The 15,760-nt window shown below is 37.8% G+C and overlaps 2 protein-coding genes across 3 annotated transcripts in view; both read left to right on the forward strand.

Moving 5' to 3' along the window:
- Positions 1-9,271, forward strand: part of igdcc4 (immunoglobulin superfamily, DCC subclass, member 4) — a 146,852-nt gene extending 137,581 nt beyond the window's left edge. The window contains exons 20-21 of one of the 2 annotated variants that reach the window (XM_073033192.1): positions 198-515; positions 2,803-9,271. In XM_073033192.1, coding sequence (XP_072889293.1) covers positions 198-515; positions 2,803-2,907 — 423 coding nt within the window. In that variant the 3' untranslated portion in view covers positions 2,908-9,271. Of the gene's footprint in view, positions 1-197 lie in introns of both variants that reach the window. The other variant, XM_073033191.1, reaches the window with a different exon arrangement.
- A 4,934-nt stretch (positions 9,272-14,205) lies between these two features.
- The window catches only part of igdcc3 (immunoglobulin superfamily, DCC subclass, member 3), a 191,934-nt gene continuing 190,379 nt past the window's right edge, over positions 14,206-15,760 (forward strand). The window contains exon 1 of the mRNA XM_073033203.1: positions 14,206-14,500. Within this exon, the coding sequence (XP_072889304.1) occupies positions 14,440-14,500 (61 nt within the window). The 5' untranslated portion in view covers positions 14,206-14,439. The remainder of the gene's footprint in view (positions 14,501-15,760) is intronic.

The following is a 15,760-nucleotide window of genomic DNA, read 5'->3' on the forward strand; positions in this document are numbered from 1 at the left end:
CTTTTATATTCTAGTCCTCTTAAAATGAATGCTTTTGCCTTTGCATTGCCTTCCTCGTCATTGCACTATTAGGGAATTCATGGATCTTTTTTGCAGGTTGTGTTGTCCAATCACATTTCTATTTATTGTCATTATATCTAAATATTTCTGCTATTACAAGAACCAAATGGAAATGTATTTTTTTAATTCTCATTTAGGGTTCAACAAAGAAAGAACATCCTCATTCAGGTTTGAATCAAGTTGAAGCTGAAGTTATTGTTCATTCTGAATTATCTGCATCAAAAAGAAATTCTGCTCTTGAGGATTGGCAGAGGAAAGAAGGTCTTCAGAATCAGTCCATCACTGCTGAATCCATAGAAGACCTTCCCAGTGAGGATATTACATTACCTAGTGCAGACTGGAACAGTGAGGAAAACCTTGAAAGCCCTGCTGAAGTACCAGCTAATGCCCAGAAAGAAAATTATCAGACCAAGTTTACCCTTGCTTTGCCTACTACGGAGAGTCAGCCAGTTGAGGTTTGCAAGAATTCTTTGCCTCCGATTGCAAATGAAGTAATGAACTGCATCGATGCAGAAAATCACAAGGATGTCACAGAGCCACAAGACAATTCTTTGCTATGTTGTAAAACTGAGAGTAAAATGAAGACTGTTGAATGCCTTGGGCTCAGCAATGGTTTTCAGAGCAGCGAGGGTTGGCAAAGCTCAGTTAATGGTTTCACATTAATAAACAGAAACTCTGAATCATCATGCCTAAAAAATGCAGATAATCCTCCTAATAGGTGGCAGCCTTTGGCTACAGGCGAGGATGTCTCTGCTCGTCATTTCATTGCCTCTAGTATCAATACTACCTCAGCATCTGAGAAAGACCTATGTCCATAATTGTTAACACACCACCAACTTTCCCAAATACTGGGGTGAATCCTGCAATTACACACTCTGAGAGTGCCTATTACCACATCCACAAAGGATCCTTGCACAGCACTGGGTCATTAATGAACCTGAGATCAGTTAGCAGGTTCCTGTACCTAGTATTTTACATAAATGCTCCTCTGTGATGGAATGATCTAGTTTTATTTTCTGAGAGGACTTTCTCTTATTTAATATTATAAAGTGAAACTGTATGTTTAGTGTTAGCATTTATAATACTTTCACCTTCCTTCAATACAACAGAGCTACCTCAAGTCTGTTTAAAATATTGAGTGGTATTGTACTCCATTAGTTTTGTAGCTTGTTTTTATAGATGTTTTATTTTCATTATCTTTGCACAGGTTTTGTTCCAACTAGAAAGTACTTAAGCAACCGTGCTGATAAAATATGATAACAAAAGTAACTTTTAAGAAATGCACACGCACCTTTTCAACCATATCCCACTGTATCTGTCACACTCAAGATAAAACAGATGTCATATTTTGTCAGGTAACTTTGAAAGAGGTTTAAGTATATACATGACGGATGGGAAATAAGTATTTTTCCTATGGAAAGTGTGCCAAATTGCAATTTATGTTTGTATTTTATTGTTCTGACAGATCAGTGATTTGGCTTGAAGGTGTGTATGTAACTTAAGAATCTGTGACATACAAATGAGAAATTTCTTCTGGGTTTCTCCCTGTCTTCCACAAGTTTGTCAAAGAATACAGAGAACACACATAAAGGGGATTTTCACCAAAGTTGGTGGTTGATGAAGAGAAACCACTGAAGAAATTCTTGATATTGATCTGCAACTTATAATGGAAACGAATTATTTGCAGGGAACACAATGTGGGGAGAAAAGTACTTTGGATGACACCTATTTAAAATTGCAACTCAAGCCTTACTTTGAACCCACCACCATCCCTTAATTATAAAATGAAGATTAAGCCTTATTAGGACCCAATGTCACATGCCTATGTGCAATTGAAAACAATTTATCACCACTTCAAAATTATATTTTCTTACATAAATATGCACAGCCTTCATTTATGTTTACAATTTTGAGATTGAAGACTGGTAAAATAATGTATATTTAATAACTTTCAAAAGTGCATCAACTACTGTTACTCAGTTTTAGGAACACTGTACATAACTAGCAGTTTTACTATGTATATATTCTCCGTTGTCATCAGTATAGCAAATGTCTTGTGTATAGCACATACTTCCATTCAGCACACCTAAAGCAGTATATTTTTGACTCACTAAAGCAGCATTGTAGAACATTTGATTAAAGATATCTACATAGCTTAATATTCATTATTATCTTAAGAGTAGATTATGCACATGTCACTTCTAGTTCAATCGTCGTCTCCCTCATCTTGAACTTGCCAGCAATTTAGTATAATGCCCAACTGCCTATTTTAAAAAGTATCAACAGACTAGTGTGCTTGATGATTACTCTTTTGTCGTATACATCTTATTTTACCTTTGCTTAGGATCTGTTTTAGATACTAGAGCCTTGGCACAAGAAATAGTTTGATTACCCAGGATTGACAGTGTAGACACTCTGCATTCAATATTGATAATAGCAGCTGTATTGACTTGCATAATGGTGTTCATGTTTGCAAATAATCTGATCACTTATTGTTGAATTCTTACAAGATATACTATTTTGCAGATGACCTTGTGGATTCATATGGTGCAGTTTGTGATGCCACATCTTTCATGGTGTTTGCCACTCTGTAGAATTGCACGTCCCCTTCTAGGTGATGGTTATTAACTAAATATTTCAAATAAATAACACATCTGTGATAATTCAATGGACTTATGTTCAAGGTTCAAGTTCAAAGTACATACGTCACCATATACAATCCTGAGATTCATTTTCTTGCAGGCATTCAGAGTAAATACAAAGAAACACAAAAGAATCGATGAAAGATCACACATGACAAGATGGACAAACAACCAACGTGCAAAAGACAACGAACTGTGCAAATAAAAAAAAAAGTAAATAAGCAATAAACATCAAGAACACAAGATGAAGAGTCCTTGGAAGTGAGTCCATAGGTTGTGTTCAGTTCAGTGTTTGGGTGAATGAAGTTGAGTGAAGTCATTCCCTCTGGAGTTCAAGAGCCTGATGGTTGAGGGGAAGTAACTTCCTGAATCTGGTGGTGTGGGATCTCAGGTTCCTGTAGCTCCTTCCTGATGGCAGCAGCGAGAAAAGAGCATACCCTGGATGCTGGGGGCCCATGTGATGGATGCTGCTTTCCTGTGACAATGCTCCATGTAGATGTACTCAATGGTGGGGAGGGTTTTATCTATGATGGACTAGGCTGTATTCACTACTCTTTTGTTGGCTTTTCCATTCAAGAACATTGGTGTTTCTATACCAGGCCATGGTGCAACCAGTCAATATACTCTCTATTGCGTATCTATAGTTTATTAAAGTTTTAGATGATATGCCGAATCTGCGCCAACTTCTAAAATAGTGGAGGTGCTGCTGTGCTTTCTTTGTAATGATACTAGCATGTTGGACCCAGGACAAATCCCCTGCAATGACAACACCAAGGAATTTAGAGTTGCTGACTCTCTCTACTGATCCTTCGATGAGGACATCTCATGGATCTCTGGATTCCTCCTCCTGTAGTCAATAATTAGCTCCTTGGTCTAGCTGACCTTGAGTGAGAGGTTGTTGATGTAGCACCACTCAACCAGATTTTCAATCTCTCTTTAAGCTGTTTTGTCACCACCTTTGATTTGGCCAGTAACAGTGATGTCATCAGCAAACTGAAATATGGCATTGGAGCTGTGCTTAGCCTCACAGTCGTGAGTATAAAGCGAGTTGAGCAAAACGCTAAGCACACAGCTTTGTACGCCCAACATGTTTGTGATGTTGCCAATGCCATCTCGAAAATATTGTATTTAAAATCTACATTTGTTACAACTTTTATAGTCACCCTTGTGGCAGAGTGTGGTTTAGATTTGCTAAGAGCTTAACTCTGTTGCAACTCCTTGGTCTATTAGATTCTTTGCAACTATTGTGTCTATGAACAAGATTCATGAACCAGTGCCTTTAAAACTGTTGTGGAATAAAACCTGGTGCAGCTTGATATATGTGGCATCCTTCTATCTTGACAATGTTGAAGTTAATAGCTGATAATCAACATTCCCACTATTTTTTTTACAACTGCACAGACTGTCCATTGCTCTGAGCAGAAAATTTTTACACGGCCTGAAACGCCGCTGTCCTTTAATAATACATTATATAAGAGAAAATTCCAGCTGTGCTGCAACAAAGGCTATGTATGTAGGAGCTTTTCATTTACTGCAGGGCCACGCACCAGTGTAGCTTAGAGGGAACTGTACTGATAACTTAGATTTCTATTGAATTTGCATTCTAGTAATACAGAATTCCCAGGTTATTTAGACAGGTAAAGAAATATAAGATTTTAATTACTGAAAGAGTTGTAAATTAACTGACATTTATTTGCTGTAAAACTCCTACACACATTAGGAGCCACTGCTAGTTCCATTCACAGTGGACCTGCCAAAGATTGGTCATGGCCATGCAGCACCCAAATGGCACCAATTAGGAAGGCTAACTGAACTCAGTGGATCTAACAGAACTTTTGACCCACTGAGTTCTTCTAACAGATTATTTTTGCTCTACATTACAGCATCTGAAGTCTCCTGTGTCTCCTAACATTAGGTTGTGGTACTTCAGGATGACAGTCTCGGAAGGGTTAAGGACTTGGAGATCGTGCAGAAATAATTGATCAGAGATGATGGAATGAGAGGCTAAAAGAACTGGAATTGTTCTTGGGGCAGAATTAAAAGGAATTGACAGAGGTGTACAAAATCAAGAATTAATAATGAGTAAATGTCACAAATGAAAGGTAACTGGCAAATTCAAGAGGTGACGAAGAAGCTTTCTTTATACGTGTGTTACAGCTGAAGGGGAAATATTTGCAGGGAGGCAAGTGCACTGTGGTGGGATTAAATCAAAACTCCACCAAAGAGCTACTGTATGGTGCACTAAGTGACTTCCTTCTGTCTCATGTCCTGATGAGATAACTTCTTCCTGTGCAGCTACCTTTGAACATTATCAGTAATTAATGACGACTTCATAGGCAAGTAGTCGCTGATGGATGCATAACTTCACATTTCCATCTCTGAGTGATGATAGATGCTTCCATGTGTGTTCTGCTAAAATGTTGGTACAGTGTCATATCTTAAAACTATAGTCAGAACTCAAATATTTTTGGTATCCTGTGTGTCTTTTTATAATTCCCTCCTTGGATCTTGTGTATGTGCTGTGATTGTGTCCTGGATTTTTATCTATGATCAATATTACAAAGATGCTTCATTTCTTAGAATTAATAACTTCAGATATTGTAACAATACCGACCACGGATGTCAGGATTACAAAACAAAACAAAAAAAAACCCAGGCTTGGATATGCCCCAGTTTAATTGTACATAAAAGACTAGATAATATGTTTAGGTAGAAGGGCTGATGGAATTCTCTAGAAAATCTGCCAGGCACCTAAATGAGTTTTGTATTTCTATTATTTTCATTTGGTAGAAGACAATTTCTTACAGAGTCCAGAATCCTCCTTAAATGTACTTATTCAGCTGACAAACCTCATGAGTGGGTTGCTTCGAGAAAGCTATGTAGAGGAGATATCTTGGGTGATCCTATTTTAATCTATTTGACACTCAGATCATAGAATCAGTGTCTCTTCAGTTGGGATTGCTGATTCCTGTCTTATCATACAGAAGTTATTTAACTTATTGACACCAGTCTCTGATACAATGGTAATTTGTTCTGTTATTGCCATATGTATTGAGATACAGTGAAAGGCTTTTGTTTGCATACCATCCAGACAGATTAATCCATACATAAGTACTTTGAGGAAATCCAAAGGATAAGCAAAATAAAACAATGTAAATCCTATGAGGGAGATAATTAAAATAACCTTCACTTCTGACCTGGAGAACTGCATCCTTATCAAATCAGACAGATTTGTTTTCTGGAAAACAACATTCCCTTTTGCAGCCACCCTAATCACTTACAGCAAGTTACTAGAGTTTATCCCATATTCATCTGCATGATGCTGGGTTCAAATATTTGGTATTAAATTGCAGGTGGAAAGTTTTGAGTTGTTGCAAATGTAGGTAATACTTTCAATATTGCCTCCAGAGGTTACAAGTGCAATAATGGAGACCATAACTTGAACACCAGTGTTTTCTTTGAAAATTGGAAGAGGTGATAGATAAATTCATTTTTCTTTCAGAAGTCAACTTCTCTGTTTTGTGTAATATGGGTTATTTGTGTAAACTGTTTCAACTTTAAAACATATTTACATTTGCTCTTGTAAATCTGTCTATAAATGATAACTTTGTAAGGTTGGGTAATGGATTGAGATGTAATGCACTTTTTTTCCATTTGAGTCTGCAGACTTGAAAGCAAGTTTTGTTTGGACCAATATGTTAGACAGATTTTCAGACATTTTCATAAAATGTGCATGTTGTATAAGGGTTGACCTTACTATGTGATAATCAGGCTTCAAACTGGCATACTCATTGATGGCAACCTTGTAATTTACATTTTTCTCATCAATGTGTACAGACGATCATGCTGAATCACATTATGTACAATATATCAGACTTGTACTAAATTTGCCTTTATATAGATTATATAAGTAGTTCAGTCTTCAATGAAAATAGCTGTTCTTGCAAATTACTCAGTTGTGGATCTACTCAGTTCTAGTATCCTTTTGGTGTGTGTTCTCAACATTAAAAGGAACATAAAGAGAAATTCTATTGTAATGATGAATCGATGGCCTGATTAGAGCATAGGTTTGGATTAGTCAGTGACCCTGACAACTTGTGATAGATTGCATTTACATTAGTAGAGGCAATTGTTAATCCAAGGGATACTTTCGAGTGTTGTGATTATTAGTTCAGTTCCCTCAATACTAGGCACTTCAAAAACAATCCCCAACTGATGACGTTGGGGTTTACTGTTTAGCAGAGGTAAGTATTTTTAATAGGGTTAGAATAAAGAGAAGAAGCAGAATGAAATTTTAAAAAGGACTATGCTTATGGTTGCTACTTTTGCACTGATGTACCATTATTTCTATCAGACATAGTTAAGGAGTAGTGATAACTGTTCTTCCAGAGCATTAAAACCAGAAGAATGAAACACACTCATTGTGTCATTTTCATCTTTCTTCACATTAATTACAGATTTGGGTGGATTGAGTCCAGATGCAACCCAGATCACAGGGTTCCCTTATTGTCTAATAGATAGTTCTGAATTTAATGCCAACTTTGGAAGTGTATATTTTTTCTAACTGAGTGCAGTGCTAAATAACGATTGGTTTGTACAAATGAATTTTGCTTCAACTATAGTGTGTTTGCATTTTCCACTTTGCATCATGGATAGCACATGTGCATGTTAAATGTGTAAGTGCCATAACATTTGTGTCTGTAATACAAGGTTGCCCGGCTAAACCAAATTAAAAGGGTAATATATTCCCAGTGTATTCAATTGTGATTATTCAAACACATACAGTCTCAGATCCATACCTGCAGTATATTGGTACAGTAAAATACTTCACATGTTAAATTTTGCCTTATGGATGTCAGCATAGAATGATATTTGAGTTATAAATACCAAATGTAAATTTTTAACTAAACATTTTAACTCTCAATTTCCCAATTTTGTGATTGTAGATGTGGGGAAATAAGTTTAAAGTTACTTGGGATTTTCACTCAAGGTCAATCCTTATTGAATTCTCTGGCTTTGTTCTAAAGTGGATTTTTAAATGACAGACAATAACTCTGTAATTGTAACAAAAACTAAATATGACTTGATATCATAATTTTATTTTGCAATTAACATTTGCTGTGGTACTGTACTTCCTGGGAATTCTGAGTTGATTGCACACTTAACTAGGGCTCCACAAATTATTCTGTTGCTTGTTATAATTTAACACCTATCAATTTTGTGAGTTATGCAAAAATGTTAAATTGTGCAAATGTTTAAGTGTATAGTAAAGCAAAATGAACAAAAATTGTTCACCATTTTCCATTTGTAAAATGCATTGTGCAAATTTGCAGATGGTAATTAAAGTGAGGTATTTGGCTTTCAGAGTATCATAAATATAAACACTCAGATTGACTTAGAATTGTGAATAACATGACTATATAATTGTGCCTCATGTATTTTGAGTATTTTTCCTCTCTCTTCCTTTGTCCATCAGTTTTCTGCATCAGATCCAGAGTAACAATTATTTTGTTCTCCTTTACAGTTGTGTACTGGAAATGACATTAAACAATCTTGAATCTTGTACCTTTGTGACCTGTAGAAAACCTGTTATGGATATATTATCTAATTGTATTGTTGCATTGTAATACTGGAAGTATTCTTTTTCTTTTAAGATTAGTGTATTGTAAAATGATTGTTATGCAGTTCTATGCTATTTATTGCTGCTGTTGTGATCAAGATCCCCAAGCTTTCTATTTCAGACTTAATTTGCAAATCATTTAATGCATAGGAGGACTAATAATGAGAAACACTAATTAAGTATAATATTTAGCAAATTTAATTTTAACAAATTTAGAGTGGAAAGGATTTTGCAAAATTAATTCAATTAACTTTAGGTGAGAACCATGTTTCATTTTTGATAATTTACTTTTGTTTCTTCAAGGTTAAGAAAAGTTTATTATCTTCCAGTGCTGTTGCAGATTAATGTAATACATTGCAACAGTTAGAGCTGTTTGTAGACTAGTTTTCAAGGTTGGAACATTTGACTTAATTGCCAGCATTTTCAAAGTACTTATGCAGTGTTAAATCATGCACTACTGTGTTTTCAAGTGTCCTGGTAGAATGAGCAAACTACTGTTTTATAGTTCATACTCCATTAATTTTTAACTCTGTCTGGTTTTGACTGTGTGGTGTCTCCAACCTGTTTATTATGATTCACTACTTGCACAAAAGCAAATGCACGAGTATTGCCTATTTACGGGTTCTAATAACTGTGGAGTATAGCTGTTTATCTTTTTTCATGCATTTTTTTTAAACTTATGGGTACCATGTTATTACACCAGCTCTTTTTAGTTGGAAAAATCCTATACTTTGCACCCACAGTATGATATGCCATGATTCCCTATTCATCTCCCTGGTGTGAGAAAATGATTATGGTTTTGTTGTTAAAGTAATTCCTTTTGCAAATCTATGGATAGAATCTGTATATGATTGAATAGAATGCCAATTTGGAGAAGAGGAAACTGAACCTAATGACTGATCTTAAATTAGAAAATGTACAATAAGATATGCATTAATAATAAAAGCTTCAGTGCAGAAGGAAAACTTGAATGTGATCATTATTTTTCTTCTCATCTGATTTTCTGCTTGCACAATTTCCTGCCATGGAACCAAGAGTAAGATAAAGCTTGTGGATGGCTCGGTGAATAGACAAATGAAATGGTATTATTTGAGATTCTTTGTCTGATTGGTACAGATGAAGTCTTGACCTGAAATATTGACTCTGTTTTCCTCCACAAATGCTGCCTGGCCCTTTGAATTCCTCCCAAAGTTATTTTGTCCCTGTCCAGATTCCAGTATCTGCAGTCTCTTGTTTTCATCTAATACTTTTGGTATGAGAATTTGAATGTGCAGATGGATGATGGAAGATATCAGTTTCTCAAAATGTAAAAATGTTCTGCTCAATAATTTCTAGATTTCCTTCAGTGCATAGAATCAGAAGCTACAGATGGGAAAACAATCTCCTTGAGATGAAGAAATAAGTCCTAAAATTCTTGAGATTTTTTTTGTATATATTGCATTTCAAAGAGTAGGTAAATTTCTGCCCACTAGAAGGACAGAGACAACTATTGCTGATTTCTATGAATTTGGCGCGTGGATAAGGCATCGGTCTAGTGATCTGAAGGTCACTGGTTCGAGCTTCAGCTGAGGCAGTGTGTTGTATCCTTGAGCAAGGCAATTAACAACACATTTCTCTGTGACGACACCAGTGCCAAGCTGCTTGGGTCCTAGTGCCCTTCCCTTGGACAACATCAGTAGCGTGGAGAGGGGAAGGTTTGCAGCTTGGGCAGCTGCTGCTCTCCCATACAACCCTGCCCAGGCCTGCGCCCTGGAAACCTTCCAAGGCGCAAATCCATGGTCTCACGAGACTAATGAATACTTATCTATCAATCTAGTACTGTATATGTACTATATGCAAGTATTGTATATGATAACTTTCAAAATCCCCTAAAGCATAAAATTCAGGATCACCTCCATTATATTTTGAATATATTCTAAAGGCTGGGTCTTGAATTTCAGTATTCTTAAATAAAAACTTCAGTTTGTGGATGTCTGTATATGATTTAAGTATATAATTTCCCTATTTGAGAATAGGGCAAGGTTGTTTTTGACAGATCTACCAATTAACATCTTGAATCATGAATACTGAAACATGAAATACTTGAGGCATTGGAAAGTCATAATAAATATGAACATCTTTTAATAGGACTTTTCATCAATAACCATGTCACAAAACTAAGATCTTTATTTCCAGATTTACTATGGCAAGTTGTTATTTGATAGGTTAAGATAAGAAGCTCTGCTCAAGATTGCATTTCTGGTCATCCGTATCAGATCAACTTGGAAGGATGAGCTTCACAAACTCAAGTACTACGTAGAACTAATGCACTACTTATCCCTAGGGGTCAGGTGCAAGGAACCTCATTTTATTTTGGGTTGAACCCAAGAGCCAAAGAAAAGATTTATCTCCATTAGTGTGGAAATTTTACTTGAGCAGTCACAGTCCACCTCTACACTTGGAAAAGAAGCAAGCACATGAGAATGCTACCACCTGAAGACCCCTTCCAAGTGTCACACCATTTGTGACTTGGAAGTACATCACTATTCTGATATTATTGCATCAAAGTACCAGAACTTATTAATTAACAACAGTGAGTTACTTCACCAGATAGACTACAAGACTGATGGTAGAAAGTGACTGAACGTCACCTCAATGACAATTAGAAATGGGCAATAGCTACTGGTTTTGATAGCAATGCCTACTTTCTATGAATTAATAGAATAATTAAAACTGAATTCTTTATATGTTTACTCTAGTTGATCCTGGAAACTTGCATTATTATTCCTTGACATCCTAATTAACCAGGAGTGAGCTTAATTTTAAAAGTGATAGGACTTTGTTTTAGATGTAGTTATACTTTTATCTCACCTGATTGGGGAATGGGGTACACAGGAATAATTTTTCCAGCTCCTAAAGGAGTGTAAACAGAATTTTACAGAAGTTATTCTGCTGAAACAGTTTTGTGATGTAAAATCAAAGATGCTATAGCAAAGAATTAGGTGAATGGTTGAGTTGATTCTTTTTGTCCTTTGAATGACCTGTTCAGTTATTCTGCACAATGAAACTGTTGGCACCTTCATCTTGTACAAAATGCACTTTATGAATCCATGTTCAATAGCTCTAACAGGTTTGCTACTAAAGAGTATCACAATAGCTCTTTCAAACAAAGTAATTGTTATAATTCTGTAAGGAGGTGGGTCAAGCAACTTAGAAATTAACTAACAAATAATATTACAGGCATAAAAAATAACATGAGACATTAACGAAAGTAAGGTATGAAAATGTTATCTCATCATTGCAAAAGTACTTATTTAGTTTGTCGGCTTAGATTAGTGCTCACCTGTCCACCCTACAAACAAAGTTAATTTGTTGAATATTCATAGAATTTTATCCAAGTTTATGTCAATCTATGTCATTGAGGTGTTGTGGTGTATTTCTTCCAACTAACTTCCGCAAGACCTCTTTTGTCCCTATAAATGGGACAATTCTCACTTAGTTAATTTTTGCATATCCATTATAGCCAGAATATCATCAGCAATGATTTCTTATAGCACCTATCCCACATTCTTCAGTTATATTTAGAGATGCCAGAGCATTTAACCTCCGCTTCTGGATTCTGCCCCTTTTTAATGGGTATAGATTAGTACTGATGAGTTGAAATGTCTTGGAAGTAGTCAATAAAGAGCAAATCTCTATAAATTTGTTTGTTTTTGCCTGTCTTGTTGGTGTGGTTAACCGAGGTGTCTCAAATGCTTCCTAAGAGATGCTGATATGAAAAATGTACCCACCTTTGCACTCAGAAAGCATTTCTTGATGTGCATAGTTTCAGGTTTCTGTGTGAAATTTTTTGAATTAATAGACTAACTGATAAAAAATAGTTTCTAAAAGGAAACTGACTGTTTGAACAATCACTGATTAATTTTGACCCAAATAAAATTCCCTGTGAATCTCAAGAGTTAGAAAATGCAAATATAATGTAATGCATTTATAAGCAAAGATTAATTTGTGGATCAGAAAAGTGAAAAACATGACTCTAAAAGCATCACCAATATTTGTATTTCAGCATATCAGGAATCTGAACATTCTAAGGAATTGTGAATGTGCTGTATTAATGTTTACAAATCCAAACTGATTCAAGCAATTATATTAGAGTGGCAAGGCTGGGCTCATGGGAGGAAATATGATTGTTGGAGCATGAAGCAAAAAAAAATTTCTGGAGTGTACTGTTAATTTAGCTGTAATTGAAATTGAAGAAACTGTAACCACTGGTGCAAAAACAGCAAATCAGTAACTTCAAATTGGAAAGTATTATTTCACCAAGCCATCTCCAAAAGCACTGGAAATAGACGTAGTCTAATGTACAGTATGCAGATGCAAGAGGCTGCAGAGGCTAGAATTGTGTAGGAAATTCTATAAGAAAAATTAGGTTCATTATTTTCCAATGCCTGTTGCTAGAATTTCAATATCAAATCAACCAAGTCAGGAAGCCCCTTTCAAACAAGAGGTACAATTAATTAATTAATTAATTAATTTTCTCATGCAGAATGGTTAAGTGGATCCCTTTTGCTATTTTCAAAGAGCCCTAACCCAAATCCTCAATAATACAAAGATGCTCATGGGGACTAATAAATATTGCCTTACCCAGAGCAGCAAGTATAAGAAATGGAAATGTCAAATTGTAGATAATCGGCAACTAACAGTATAAATTAGGGAACTTTATCTTACCTCGACTGATCTAGGAATGCATGGTGTGGAAGAATAGTTTTATTCAACGTTAATCTGTTGACGAAGGGTGTTTTTTTTTCAATTTTGGATATGATCCGTTACCTCCTAGGTGCTATAACGTGTATAAAATCGGAAAGTTCGTTCATTTTGTAGCGTAGTAATGTGGCAAGTTTAAAAATAGTTCTACTGTAATATATTTATTTTAAATATAAAGAATATATCTTCATATTTAAATACCCATCCACCTTCCTACAGAATATCATAGAACATCTTAATAGTATCTGACATAACCTTCATTCCTACAAAATATTATATTTTAATAGTAGCTAAAGTGCTCTTTGCTCGGTTGTTCAATTGACTTGGAGACATAAAAGTTCACATCTCGCCTAGAGGAGAATATCATACCAAAATAGATAAATACTTTTAAAAATCTAGGAAAAACATAAAATCGCATTGCTGTAAAGATTCTAAATACTTTATTAAGTTCTTTACTCTGTTCAAGGGTGCTTTAAATTGCCCGTAGTTGTTTAATTCATTACACTTTGCAGCCCCTTTACAACTATTATGGCACGTTCCCTATATAAAACATGGATTGCATTATTGTGTGTTAAGCACTTTCTCTGAAAAAGGTAGTCACAACTCATCTTTAGAGGTCTTTAGCGTGGGACAAGTTATTGGGTGCGATACGTTGTGTACTATGTGGGGGGGCTCCCTTTCTCGCGCACGCACGCGTTATTATCCCAAAAAAAAGGGTCTTTAAAATTATAGTTTGAAAATGATATATATGGCACATTGTACGGGTCCCACTCCCAACCACCAGAGAAAGAAACAGGTGGATGTTAAATGTTTCTTTCAATTTGTAAACGTATTTTGATGAGGCTGAAACTTTAACCTGCTTTGGAGTAGAGGAAGAAACAGTTATGAGAGCTGAGCTTCCTCGCATTGGCATTCGGAGTCTAGGCTGTGACCTAGCCCCTGACCCTGGATGCAAGTGGTTCCTTGTAAAGTTTGCTGTGTTCATGGCTCCTCTTCTAGCCGGCGAGTGGCTGTGACACGAGAGTGAAGCCCCGTGACCTGTGGATCAGGGCAACTGGGTTAAGAGCCCCGACAGGATGTGTGCAGTGCAGTTCCGCGGCTCCGTGGCCGGAGGCAGCAATAAGGTGGCTGTTACTCCCCCGATCGTGGCCTCCCGAGAGAGTCGCTCTGTGTGTGTGTGTGTGTTTGTGTGTATGTGTGTGTGTGTGTATGTATGTGTGTGGAGGGAGCGCGGGGAGATGCTGACAGAGTCTGATAGATGAGCATTGAACACTATGGCGTAAGCACGCCCAGCCTTCGCAGTCTCTGTGTCCGTCCTGCACTATGACTGTCGCTGTGTGCTCCTGGCTTGAGCAGTGAACTGGGCGAAGTGTGATGGCGTGGAGGGTCTTGCCTGTGCCCTGCTGCTTCCTGGCCCTCCTGCTCATTCTCGGAGGTGAGTACCCAGGTTTTTGCTTCGCCATCACAAACTTGCACGTTCCTCTCTTTGTCTCCGGCTGTGGATTCTCTTTTTTTTTGCCAATTGACCTTGGGGGCAAGTTGGAAGCTGCGGCAAGCCGACCGGCTTCTAACTCGGGGACGGTGCTCCTGTGCAAAGGTATCGCTGGCAAGCACAAATAAACCCGGACTGCATTCTCCCTCTCTCGGTAAAACTGATGCTTGACAGATGGACAGTGCGAACCTGCGACCATCTGCCTGCTTTCTGATTGCGATTTACTCCCCTCTGCCGTCTTCTCAGCGACTGGGGGGGGGGGGGGGAGATGCTTTCTCTGTTTGGGACCACTTTCGCCCCGCGTGCTTCCCGGGCGCAAGGCTAGGACTCGTCAAAGGGGCCAAGTGGCCGCAATTCTCACCCTCAACCCCCCCCCCCCCCCCACCACCCAATACAGAATCCTGATCACGGGTACTCTGCCAGGGGCAAGAGTGAGGGACCGAGTCCGGGACAGAAATCGCATCATCCCGGAGCCGCAAAACCTGCCTGAAAGTCTTTGTTTATTCGTTGCCGGTTTGACCCCGAGATGGTCCAGTTACGTTGCATTTCAGGGTATCTGTTAGCGGGCGGGGTAGGGGAGAAAGAGTCAAAAATGAGGGAGGGAATAAAGGGGCATCCGTTCGGAATCTGAGCCAAACTTTCTTTTGTTTTCCTCTTCGGAACGGATTTGCAGGATGGGCTGTGCAGCGTGTTGGGCGAGGGTGTGTGCGTGCGCGTCAACATGAGAGGGAGCTCGGAGGCAGCTCAGGCTGGAAGCGTGGCCAGCGATCGCTAGCTGGGCACTGGGGCATTTCTTACTGGGAGGGGGAGGAACGAGAACCGTCAGGAATACACCCCACACCCCCCTTCGCAAATCGCCAGGTTCCCGAAGGTTCCCCCTTAGAAAAGATATATTTTTCCCTGAAACAAAATCGCACGTGCGGTAACGCCCCTTCATAAGGATTGGATTTTGCGAGTTGCTGTGGATAGTTTCAATAAGCAGCAGCCTCAGTATTCTACACTGAAGTAAGGGGCTGTTCTCTTCATTTTGATCATCTTAAGCTGTTTGTTAAATATCGAACATTTGTTTATAAAACGGTGATGTGCTTGTGTGACCCCTTTCAGGGCTCGCAGTTCCCGGAGGATTTCGGAGCTGGAGTTGGGGGGTGGGTGGAACTCAAGCGCAACTTGAGATTGCTCGGGCGCTTGGAGAGGCGGAGGGCT

This window comes from Hemitrygon akajei, chromosome 30 (assembly GCF_048418815.1).
Source record: "Hemitrygon akajei chromosome 30, sHemAka1.3, whole genome shotgun sequence".
Classification (NCBI taxonomy): Eukaryota; Metazoa; Chordata; class Chondrichthyes; order Myliobatiformes; family Dasyatidae; genus Hemitrygon; species Hemitrygon akajei.